This window comes from Scleropages formosus, chromosome 6 (assembly GCF_900964775.1).
Source record: "Scleropages formosus chromosome 6, fSclFor1.1, whole genome shotgun sequence".
Lineage (NCBI taxonomy): Eukaryota > Metazoa > Chordata > Actinopteri > Osteoglossiformes > Osteoglossidae > Scleropages > Scleropages formosus.
In genome coordinates, this window is record NC_041811.1 from 34,414,773 (window position 1) to 34,427,902 (window position 13,130).

At 43.2% G+C, this 13,130-nt stretch overlaps 1 protein-coding gene across 5 annotated transcripts in view; it reads right to left on the minus strand.

Moving 5' to 3' along the window:
* Nucleotides 1-13,130, minus strand: part of tacc1 (transforming, acidic coiled-coil containing protein 1) — a 30,556-nt gene that overhangs the window by 4,032 nt on the left and 13,394 nt on the right. For 3 of the 5 annotated variants that reach the window (XM_018752366.2, XM_018752363.2, XM_018752344.2), the window contains exons 3-7: nucleotides 5,324-6,404; nucleotides 5,035-5,070; nucleotides 3,806-3,866; nucleotides 3,265-3,424; nucleotides 607-659 (exon numbers count right to left, since the gene is read on the minus strand). In XM_018752366.2, the coding sequence (XP_018607882.1) occupies nucleotides 607-659; nucleotides 3,265-3,424; nucleotides 3,806-3,866; nucleotides 5,035-5,070; nucleotides 5,324-6,404 (1,391 nt within the window). The remainder of the gene's footprint in view (nucleotides 1-606; nucleotides 660-3,264; nucleotides 3,425-3,805; nucleotides 3,867-5,034; nucleotides 5,071-5,323; nucleotides 6,405-13,130) is intronic. The other 2 variants (XM_018752354.2, XM_018752364.2) reach the window with 2 other exon arrangements.

The following is a 13,130-nucleotide window of genomic DNA, read 5'->3' on the forward strand; positions in this document are numbered from 1 at the left end:
GCAGCGAGAAAGATGACAGCTCCATCGATGGCACCGCTTGAAACCAGAGGAGGGAAAATCCCACAAAACCCTTACTCTGCAATTCATCTCAACAGTGGATTATGATGCCCAGATGGTGACTGTCTCCTTCACAGAAACACCTAATCCCTGTGTCAACACTATAACAGCCTGTAGAGTAAGAAGTTTAGTCTTCACCCACTGGACAAGGCACACAAGGGTCACAACCTGGTGACGGCGATTGGCAATGATCCTCGTACAACATTCCCACCTCAGAAAACCACCACCGCTCTTAACATTCATTCTGAGCTATACTATTTTTTCTATTACCACGTCTAATTAAAGGTCCAAAAACACCAGGATGGGGACTTGACCATTTTATTTAGTTTGATGACAGATTCTGAGTGCAAGGAAGAGACCCTACAAGGAGCCCAAACAGGAAAGCCTCTGAAAGTCAACCAGATGAGGAAAGTCAATAATAACAACAGTAACAACAATAATAATAATAACAACCACCATCCTATGTTTTACCCTGCCATGTCTGACTGAGTATGTATGCTGCTTACCTGCAGGAACACCAAACTCTCCACTGTTGTGTGTAATACTTACAGGGCAGCCAGAGTCCTGATCCTTCAGGTGATCCGCCTTTCCCAGTTGCACTCCTGGGCAGAAACATAAGCACATGTGTTTACCCACACAGCAAAAAACATGAGGACTCAAGGGGGAAAACCTATAACTGAAGTGAAAAGTTAACATAACGTCTTTACAGCTACAGTGTAGCTATATACCTGCTAAATCTGCAGACTGTAACTCCGGTAGTTACAATGCTAGTGTATGTATTTCAACAGACTACAGTGTCGGTAAAATGAGTAAATACTGGACAGAAAACAAACACTCAAGTATTTAACCATTACTTTTAATACTACAGCTGGAGCACAGCAGGTTTGAACCTGGCTCAGTCTGTGTAGTCTACATGCTCTCCTGTGTTTTGCTGGGCTTCCTCTGGGTGCCCCTGTTTCCTCCCACAGTCCAAAGACAGTTGTTTCAGGTGAACTGGTGACTCACAATTGTTTATTTTGTATGTGTTTGTGTGCAATTGTCCTGCTGTGGACTGATATCCCATCCAAGGTGTACCCTGCCTCATGCCCTATGCCTCTGAGATAGGCTCCGGACCACAGCAACCCTACACTGGACACAGTTATTGGTGATAATAGAGGGAACAGATGGAAGTTAAGTCAACCTAAAATATAACACAATTAAAATTCATTATGGTTTATAGTAATGCTGCAATAATTATTGTGTGTGATATGTATTATTCTGAAAATGCAATCTCAGTCTTTCTTGAAGGCAAGTGCATTTTAAAAGAAAAAACAATTTTTAAAAAATTGTATTATAACCAGTAGGTGGTAGCAGATTCTAATTCAAGGATTGTTGGCTTGACTGTTGATCTCATCCCCAAAACCTCAAGGGTTTTGCTCCAAGTTCAAAAATACAGCAACAACATTAATGTTTATTTGCTCTTTGTTATGTTCCCCCATGCAAAAAAGAGTGAGTGTGCTATACGTCTCTGACTATAATGTAATGTTGAACATATGTACAGTAACAGAGAGCTTCTAGTACAGTAACCTATACATCATTTTAACAGGAACTCATTTAGGTGGCACCAGAACAGAAATACTGACAAAAGAAGCCATCATTCTGAGTTTGGACAATTAAGAATTGAGCAATGCCTGTTACAAAGGCAAATGAGTGATTTGACTGATTTAACAGTTTATATTCCTTATTTTATGGGGGCGCGGTGGCGCAGTGGGTTGGACCGGGTCCTGCTCTCCGGTGGGTCTGGGGTTTGAGTCCCGCTTGGGGTGCCTTGCGGCGGACTGGCGTCCCGTCCTGGGTGTGTCCCCTCCCCCTCTGGCCTTACGCCCTGAGTTGCCGGGTAGGCTCCGGTTCCCCGTGACTCCGCATGGGACAAGCGGTTCTGAAAATGTGTGTGTGTGTGTGTGTGTGTGTGTGTGTGTGTGTATATATATTCCTTATTTTATCAATCTTGTGGAGGGGATTTTGTGTTTTTATGTGAGTAACTGGTCCCCAAACGTTCTTGGACATGTTAAAATGTCTGCTTTCCAACATATCTGAAAACCACAATTTGAGAACTACAATACTAACTAAGAACTATTTATTCAACTAAGCCAAAGACTGTGTCAACACTCTGATGAACATTTAGGACCGTTCTCTAAACTGGCTCCCAGTGGTTGAACAAACTGAATGTGAACTTATCGACCATGACAATATAAGGATGAGTTTTTTTTAAAAGATGTGCACCATACTTATGTACATTCATAGGGTTAAGTTGAACTCTACAAAGGCAGACAGAAAGCAGTGTTGACCAGGTTACCATAGTGACCCATCTTTGGCTTAAATGCAATTATTTCTCTTACCATCTTGTTTTCTTTTTGTGTCACATCCACACAAACAAGATAGTCTCTTAAATGTTACCAAAGGACATTTTATGTCATATCTTACATCCATGAGAAAAGTCTGTAAAATTGTTTTGGTCATTCAGCGCCAAGCAGTGTGACCGAGCGTTTGAATGAGGACACTTGAGAGGCTGGTTCCAGCACAGTGACACTTTCAAACTTACATCGCGGTAAAGCTCTTCTGCTAACTGTACCGCATCAGGGGACGGCCCTGATGACTCAACACATCCTGTTTATACACTCTCCGAACATGCAAGAGCCTGATGGGGGAAAGAGAGCTCGAGGGAGATGGAACTAACATCTCAGAAAAGTCTCAGCTGCCTCACAAATGTCACAGGAAAAACAAGCGCAATCGAGGGAAAACGCAGTGAAAGTATGGGAAAAGCAGAGGGCAAGTTGTAAAAAGTAGAGAAAAAGTAGGGAAAAAGTAGAGAAAACTGACTCAACTTATGGAAAATATTTGGTCCGTCTGCTGTTGTAGAGCTCCTGGATGAGATTCTATGGTTAACCACAAAAAAAAAAAAGAGGCTAGACAAGGCAGAGGGAGGAGCCTACCTAGGCTTGCGAGGGTGGAGAGAAGAACCTACCCAAGGTGGGTGGAAGAACTTACGGTTGACAAAACAACGCACTCAGGGTACATGAAGAAGGTGAGCTGAGAGAAGAGCTATACCACGGTAAAAGGAGGAATGTACACAAGATAGACTAGCTGGACTCGTGCACTTTCTACGCATTCATATGCTTGCTGCCATAGGAGAAGGTTCTCTAAAACTCACAGGGTACATTGTCTCACCTTCCATAGGCTGCTTTGCTGTCTCTGAGGGACCACCCATGCCATCGCCCAGTTTATTGGGTTTCTGCACTGTTGTTGTGGATGCCAGTTTCTCCTCGTCGGTAGCGTGACCCACTCGATGAGAGATGTCCGGTGCCTGGGACACAACGGGTTCATCTTCCTGGGGACATACCGAAGAAACAGAACAGGGTGCGACTCACAAATGCTGCTTGTAAAGTGCAATGAAACATTGGCACTGCGGAGCAATGCAAGATCAGCCCTGAAGCTGAAAGGAAATTGGCAGAATTTAAAGTAAAACATTTTAAAAAGGTAAGCCTTTTTAGGCTGTCAGGCAATCCACTAGAGGCATGACGTCCACTTGGGCCATGTGCCTGAACATAGTCAGTTCTTTGGAAGTGGACAAACCCAGTATCTGAGTGTTCATGCTTCCTCTAGGCAGAGAAAACACAATCTAAGGCCAAAACACCACATTCCTACAGCACTAGAGCCATAGCTCAGGTAAAAAAGAAATTTGTTTTGGGACATGAGTATTTTACTTTACCTGACTGCAGACATCCAGAACCAGAGACTGGTTTTCATACTTCTTCACTTTACAGGCGCTCCTACAAAGGAATGTGTGTAAGAAGTCAGGCTGTGGTCTCCACTTGGCTCATTGTGCTCTGTTGAGTCTCACTGTTTGGCCTTGGACAGATGGGCAACACTGGTAAAACCATGGTGGAGGAGCTCATTAAAGCACCTGGTCAGCAGTAGTCAGCCATTTGCTCGCAGCACTTTTTACGAGATTCCTATGACTCTGATATTCTGTGATGTTTTACACATCATATTTTATTAAACCGTGGTGAAATAACACGAAAACCAACAGTAATAAAGGAGCACTGACATGGAGAGAGAAGGTCTATAGTACTCTACATGTCTGGGGGACACATTGCTGACAAAAACTCTGCTAAAACACAAGATACTCTGTAAGGTTTTCCCTGTGGCAGTTTTTAACAAAGTTTGTCTAATGAAAGTTTGACTGAAGGAATTTATTCCACAACATAACCTATGGTGTAGTGTAAACAAAAAATTCAAAGTCTTTGTAAAGCAGATAGACACGTCCGGTTCTTTGAGGAAGGCAGATCCACAGACCACCCCCCTGCCTCCCGTCCCCGTCCCCCAGAACCCTCCGAACCCTCTACCTACTGTGAGGACAAACTGGACCTTCTATGACGGAGGAATCTTAGCCACAATAGCCAGCATCACTGTGTGCCTACAGTTAACAACCCTGCTTGCCTGGGTGTAGTTTTGTAATTTTAACTCAAGGATAAGGCTATGCGTAGAAACAAATATACTGGTGTTGCATATTCCCAACATATTTGTCATGTAATACAGTCCCACTGTGGAAAGAAAACATTCACTGATGGGTCCCCATAATGTTTTTTCATTGCATGAATGATTTTTATGTATACATTAAACAACAAACACTAATGAACACCAGGCAACTTGGCAAAATTAGATTTGATGCTTATGAAGATGAAGGACACTGAGTGTGTTACTAGGTGAGTGCAATGACAAAGAGATCTGCCAGCAATGCCATTACTGTTGGCATGAAGACCTGCCTATGTATAATGCAGTGCCCACCTAAGCCCAAAAAACCCATAAGCCTCAGTTCATGGCTGCATGCGCTGGGATGCACTGAGCACAAGTGAGGATGGATCAGGTGACAAACAGGCTAAAGCAAGAGCCTTATTTTTTGGGGGTTGGTGGCAGGCTGGGGGCCGGAGTACTTACAACAGAAAACAGAGAAATCTCACTTGTTCAGTTGTCCTGATGCAAAGACAATGAAGGGACATGGAGACAAAGATGATACGGGGGGGAGGCGCGTAGTTAGACAATGGAAAGGAGAGATAAGAGAACAGTTGAGTGTAAGAACAAGCAACAGGCAGTGAGAAAGCAGTTCACGTCATTAAAGGGCAGCAGGGGAGTTTGGTGGAGACTTGTTTCTTTTTATAAGAAAATACTGACATGTTACAGTTCCTACTCAAACTGTAGCAGCAGGTGTAACAGCATGGAGACTCACGTGATCATTCTGCCCTTGTTCTTCTTTGGCGACTGTGTGCCCCTCCCTTCCTCCTCTAGGGGGAGCTCTGTCTTTCTGCAAAGTGCGTCGTCTGCTGGCTTTAAGGCCAGGGGAGCCGGAGTAGTCAGTTCTTCCTCAGCCAAGGTCTTGGAGGGTTTGAAAGGGTCCACTGAGTCATCAAAATTGTCAGGGTCAAAGGTGTAGGACTCCTTAGGGAGAACTGGTGAACTTCCCATTTTGGCATTTCCCCCAAAGGGGTTGAAGCTGGGGTCATCCCACTGGCTTGGATCAATGTTGTATGTAGACTTGGGAATGGGAGTCTCATCTAGGCCATATTTGGGGGTGCTTTCTGGAGCTGGCTCTGCAAGTTTTGGCTGCTGCTTCTTGGGGGTGAGTTTGCTTGTGGGCTTCTTGCCCAGCTTCCGCTGTGGGGGTGGCCTTCTAGGGCCCCCACTCTTCCCATCATCTGACACTTCAAATTCCATGACAACGGGTTTGAGATCACATGCAGGTTCCTCAGCAAGTATGGCTGCAGGGTTGTCCTTGGCACTGATTGCACAAGGGGAAGGAGAGTTTTGGACCTTGGAACTCACATCACAAGGGGGAGGAGAGTTTTGGACCCTGGAGCTTCCACTAGTAAAAGGGTTCACATTATCATTGTGCAGGTCTAGGTCTAATTTATAGCTAACCTTGGGCACTGGCACCTCATCATCCAAGTTGGTTCCATTCTGGTCCCCTGACATCTTCAAGGAAGCGGGACGGTTCTTTTCATGTTTGACCTTGAGCATGGCGGAGTTCTCATCTGCATAGCCATTATGGAGCTGCTCACTGTGCTGGTCTGGAGGGTCACTGATGGGCTGACTGACCTCCAACAACTCTGCTCTTGCGGGTGTCTCATGAGGGCCTTCGACCACATTATCCAGTGCACCTACAGCCTCCCCCTGCATTGCGATGCCTTTGTCTGCAGGGGGGGACTGGCGTGCCAGGGGAAGCTCGTTCTGGTTACTGTTCTCATCCAGTGACAAGTTCTGTAGCCCAGCAGAGTCAGAGATCCGCTCTTGGATGTTTTCCAGCGCATCTGCTGAAAGGGCAAATAGATGCATTTAGTAACAATGCTCATGGGGTGAGTGTGCAAAATCAAATGTCATTAATTTCAACATTTCCACTTCATACACCATTTTACCAGGTGCTGTACTGGCTCTTTCGACGTGCAGAGGGAGACTTTAACAGGACCTTGACGTGTGTCTTTTAGTCACTCTCAATGGTCAGCAATATGTATTGAAGTCTTCCGTCCCTGCACCTCCCTGAGCATCCAGGAACAAAACTTCTTTCATAGAATCTAAATCACTCCAGTGTGCCTTCACAGGACATTCCCAGGGGGATCTCTGCTGTGCTTTAAATGCAAAGCGTTCCCAGACACTTAAACACATCTATTCTGGGAATGTGGTAGAATACAGTTTTACTGGACTGGGGTACACACAATGATCCAAGAAACCTTTAACAAAAAATGTGACTTCTCCCCAATTATTTCCTTGTTAAATTACAACCCAAAGTCCTTTTCTGATGGCATTACTGTATGTAGACTAACTACTCTTACACATTGCGCAAAGAAATGTATTTTAATGTTGTGGTTGACACCAGAAGTTGTCTCTGTAAACATATGGATGACTGAGGTGTTTAAATTTCTCCCACTTGAAAAACTGACATTTCATTTGTCTGACAATTATAAGGAATTATGGAATATCGGGACACGCTTCCAGAAGTTACTAGAAAGTGCTACCTAATCATTGTTGTGATCTCATGTTGAAAGACTCATTCAGCTCTGCTGCCGTAATGAACGGTTCAGGAAATCATTTCTACTGTTAGCAATAACTTTGTACAACAGCTCACCTCTGTGTGACAGATGAACTATTCAGCACTATTGTTAGTTCATTTTGTTACTACTTCATAATGATTATATTACCGTTTTGTACAACTTGCACTTTACTGTTGCACTACATACTGTTTTAATTTATTTTAATTTATTTAATATACTTTTTATTCTTTTATTCTTCCAACTGTATACATAATTGTACATACTTATATTTTTATCTTGTATTTTTAACTTGTATTTTCCCACTTGTTTTATGTTTTTTTTTTTTTTTTTTAATATATATTGCAAGTATTTATCTGACTTGTGTTCTGCTGCTGTAACATAATAATTTCCCTTGTGGGATCAATAAAGTATATCTATCTATCTATGCATTGTGGTCTATTTGACCCTGAGCTCATTTGGAAAATACTGTTTAAATTACTGCAGGAATCATAGTGACTGTTGGTTAAATGTTCAGTTTTAGGATATGTGCATGTCATATCAAACACCTGATTAAAAAGACAAACACGAAAATCAGTGCAGAGCAAAACAATGCTTTCCACAGCTTTCATTATTTTATGAAGAAAGAATTAACAAACAGCATTAAAAATAGAAACGTTGACAATCTAAAAGTGCGCAAGTACAGCTGGAAGCACGTGTTTAAATAGAGCATTCAGTAAAAACTGGTAAAGTGACCCATTGCTGGAGAACAGGGTTTTTCCGACATGTTTGACCATATTTGAGTCACATGTGCCCAATCGGTAACAAATGCATGGTGAATAGAAGTATGGTGAACTGAACAATTTTTACATCGTTTTAAGCTACTGTGTTGTATTTAGTACTGTAAAATCCCACTAAAACAAAAAGAGCAATAGCAAATCCACAAGAAGGAAGCATCATGGGAAACACTCCAGCTCGTCATTAAAACATGGGGTACATGTACACAACAGAACTGAACAGCCCTGTAGTATTGACTCCAATATTGCTTCAGTGCATCTCTACTGATCAGTGAATTCTTGAACAACTCTGATGAAGCTGGAAAACAGCACTTGAATCTAGCTATTAGACCAAATTTGGATTTTCCCTGTAATTAAAGCTTGCAAGAGGTGGAATGATGACATGGGGTGCAATTTACCCCAATGGACAAGCTCCCAGGGCCTGCAACATGGCAAATCTGCTTAATGAGTAGTTGCTGGCCATTTAACAAGCAATAAAAGGAAAGGGTTTAAGGCATGAGGGACAGCAGGGGGAAGAAAGGAGAGAGAAATCTGAGAAATCAGAGCCTCTATCCTGCCCATGTGCGCCTCCCACCCCAGAATTTAGCTTTTCATGAGAAATTTCACGCTTCTTTTCACACAAATACGGTTGGACTCAAAATCGCATTGCTGACCTGGGCTTTAGAGAAAGCACTTGGGTCACACCCTGATGTCTTGAAGCAGGAGGAATGCAACCTGCAAACAGAGCACCCCTTCACTCCAACTTCACCCACCTTTCCTCTTTGTGCCCTATATCATATCAACTCCCTTCATTTTTCAACTCTGTATTCAGTTAAATTTCATAGCTAATATCTAACATGAATGCATTTTAGTGGCGGTGATCACTGGAGATAACAGCAGAAAGCATGTGTTTGTGGCAGGACTCCCACAGGATGAATATAGCCGTTAGTCCCACGTGTCTGCGTTACATGTCTTCGGTCAGAGTGCTACACCCTGATCCCCGGATAGACAGTGCAGCCAGAGGGGCCCTCTAGCATGTGGAAAGTTCCGGAAAATGCAGCTGTGGGCAGCAAAGGCAGAGGAGGAATTCTGTAGGAGGTGCCTGACTCCATGCCAGACAGAAAAGGCCTGGCGCCTGAAAACTGTGTAGTGATGATATTTTGTTTCTCTATCTATTTTTCCAGCACTCACTGTTTATCCAGGGTATCTAAGTTCACTGCACCCTTTCAGGGTATCAGTGGGGTAAAACTGTGTTGCTAAAGATCCTGATCAGCATTCTGGTTGCAAGCAGCTCCTTGTAAAACTGAGAATTCCAAGAGTCACACAGCCGTGACGTTAAACTGTAGCACCACAGACCAGTGCTAGTGGCCCATTACAGCAAGTTTACGCTATTGCAGAGCAGTGTCGACATAAGTGAGTGAAGTCACTGGTGAAATGACCCTTTAGCACAGCTTTCCTCTGTTAACACTATGGTCACTAGATACTAGTACAACTAGCTACTCATTCAATCTTTCTAACTTTTACTGAAGATTGAACAACACACTAAAATACAAATGACCTGGGCCCCATAAACAACAGCTTGTTGCTAGGCAACAGGTGAAGAAGCATGAGACTGGTTATGCAAATCCAGCAGAGCTGCCTAGAGCTTTGGTCAGGAAAAGACGAGACTGGTCCTTCTGTAAAGATATGTGCTTGCACTGCTATCTGTAAAAGAGAGGTATGGTATTTTTCTCTCCCACAGACAGTACGAAAAGCATATGTGAATTTTAGCTGCCAGTCATCTTGAGTGAGGAGCTCAAGAAGAGCAGTGCCAGTCCTTTCACACACACACACGACATACTTGTCAGGATAGACGCTGTATGTCTGAACTGTGAACAGAACTGGAACCACACTGTGTCCACCTGTGTTTGCAAGGCCAGTGACCACAGGGAGTCCAGTCCTGCTCAGAACATCTGAGCCTAGATGCCTGTGCACAGGGAACGATGTGAGGTGTGCAGGCAGGACCCTACAGCTCGCAGGTCAGGTCCCGCTGAACAGATTGCATCACCTCCAATGCTAGAGGGCAGGAACTCCAATCAAGGACATCAAAACTCTACTCTGTGTCTATGGCAGCCCCCCACACACAGCCTCCATCATCACAGTATCACATGCACCTCTCTGCCGCACTAACAGCATTCACGATGTGAGCCCCACACCCCTCACCCTTGGGTGTGTGTACCTAAAAATGCCAACGGCTATTAACACAGTTGTAAAGCCAAATATGCGGGACCTGATACATTTCTTCATTCTTACATTAACGTCTCTCTTCGCTTGCAGACCAGCTCAGAGTATGTTAGGCTGTCAAGAATCCTCAATCTCCTATCAGCCGTTCCTGAGGCACTGTCCCTTTGCCAACTGGCCCCCTCCCAGTCCATACCTTCAGCCTTGAGACACAAGTAGTGATGGAGGGGGTTTATTCATTGTGGCATACTTCCCAATTCTCGCTTTGGTATGTTACTAAGCACTGCTGAGGGCAAGCTGAGCTCTTACCCTTTTCGACAGGCATCAAAATCAATGAACAGGTCTTCCTTAAGTCCTTTATGTGAAGAGCTTGGGAGGTGCAACAGACGCATGTTAAGCTGTGAATCTAGCCTTATCATTTACTCCTACTGTAGCTCGACTGTCATTGTGTTGCAAGGAAACGTCTCGATTCTACCAAGTGAAACCAGAAGCAATGTAGGCAGTTCTATAGAGAAATTCCACTGTAAGACAGATGTACCACAATGAGAAAAGCAGTCACAGCAAGCATTATGAAACGAACGTGGCCTGATTCTCCCAAGTAATGTTTCCATGGAAACTCCACATTCTCTATGTGGCTGACCATGTTGAAACATATTCCAATCTCTGACAGTAGCCCATCATTTCCTGAGATGCAGTAGGAACTCATGCTGCACAAACTGTAACCTTAGATGAAGTCTTTTAGTTACTGTGTCAGCATTTAGACTTCTCCAGAAGTTTCCATTTGTCCCTCAATTGACTGTGACTGTGTGCACTGCCATGGTTCTATTCCAGTGCGAAGGCTGTGTAAACTTCTCGAAACAGCAGAGTACGGTATTCCTGCCTAGGACACATCTCACTCACATACCCACAGCTTAGAGTAGGCCCAACACTATGAGCTGAATTCTTCATGAATTGCGAGCTAACATTCAGATTAACTTATGCAACAGTGAAACTGAGTGGAAAAAAGTCCCAGCAAACAAAACTGCTGTTCAGACAGTGAATTAGACTGCTGATTCCAGTGAAATGGACACTGAGATGTCCTCTTGAACCCTGCTGTTTGCACTGTTACTTTCAATCACCCAGATCACACCTTATCGAACATGCCATGACTAAGGTTTGTTGCATGATTACCTGCAAGCAACTGCAGCAACAATTACTGCAAAAAATATACAACAGACCAACACCAAACAGGCAAAAGAGAGCAGGAGATTGACTCGGAAGAGGATGTGTGAGCAACTTCTTCAAAACAACAACAACTTGAGGCCAGCACTTTTGTTTTACAAATGCATGAACACCCCAGCTGAGCTGTGAAAAGTTGTTCTTCTTCAGTCAGTTCCAAGAATCAGTTTTAATTAGACCAGTCATACCAATTAGAAAGAAGTCCAAAGACTCAAACTCCATGTTAAGCAGCACAGCGGGGTTGAGAGATCCCTTGACCTCACTGCTATTTACACAGTGAGTCCGGTCCTTAGGTCATGGAGCTTAGCATTCGATGTTGGAGGTTCTTCTTAATTGTTGAGATGGGAGGTCCACTGACTCTTTGATGCAAGCATGAGCGAACACACCACAGACAGACCATATCAAGACCAGAAAATGACGACAGGCCTCAAAATGTAACACTATGTTTTGGTACTAAGTCTTTTGAAGCTCACAGGACATATGGAACCAACTTCATTAACTCAATCCTCCCAATGATTTTGATGATAAAATGCAATTATCTGAAATGGCCCAGTGAAAGAGATTACAACTAACAGTATTTCAACAGCACTGAGGACCAGTCAGGTCAACAAAAGGACAAACTTATGTGTGGGATATACATGTTTCCCAAATAAAAAAGGGATTTTTATAAAATGAGACTTATGAACAATAGTAATTTTTACCCTAAAACACAAGCAACAGTAGGTTGCACTATGAAATTCAAAACCCAAGTTATAAACCAAAACTTATGAGAAAAACCTCAGATAAAACAGAGATTTCAATTAAAAATGTGCTTTAGCAATTTCGAGCATTATGCAAGGTGAGCAGCCCCCCATAAGGAGCATACCCTCTCCTGTACTCATGATTGGCCAGCTGTGTGCCAGCTGTCAAGAATCTTTCAGAAACCCCTTGACTTCATCCATAGTGTGTGCTAAATCAAGAGTTTTAAAAAAAAGATGAGAAAGCAAAGCAAAGCCTTACTTCTCAGCTCAAAGATTTAAGTCCTAAGACACATAACTGTCTTTAAAGGCAATATCAATACAAATAACTGTGTGATTTGATTTACTATTTATTTATGACATATGAGACTTTGAGTGTTATGAGACATTATGAAAATTGATTTGTTAGGCAGTGTTATAAGTCCAGTATATGATTGCAGCGGTTCAGAGCCTAGCCTGGAAACACAGGGCATAAGGTAGGGTACACTCTGTATGGGATGTCATTCCATTGTAGGGCAATCAGACATACAGTCACCACACAGATGGACAGACAGAGGATTTCAAGGTAACTATAGTGATTCTAATCATCTGAACTTAAATTTCAAATCTGAATTGATAAGACAGAAATTTTCCATTTTTGTAAGAAAAAAAGGGGTGGGTACCATTTGTGACTCAAGAGCACATCATTTATTTTTTCTCCATTTAAATTGAGCGATGAAGAGCTCTTTTTTATGGCAATTCTCTTTACAAAAACATCTTCAGGAGCAAATTATCTTCATTACAAAGACTCTACTGCACCGCAAAAGACCTCTCTGTCAAGCTCCTGAATTTCGCAGACGACACCACACTCATCGGCCTCATCCAGGATGGCGACGAGTCTGCTTACAAACAGGAGGTTAAAGAGCTGGCAGTCTGGTGCAGTCATAACAACCTGGAGCTGAACACACTCAAAACGGTTGAGATGATTGTGGACTTTAGGAGAAACACCCCAGCATTATCTCCACTCACCATCATGAACAGCACTGTGGCAACAGTGGAGTCATTCAGGTTCCTGGGCACCACCA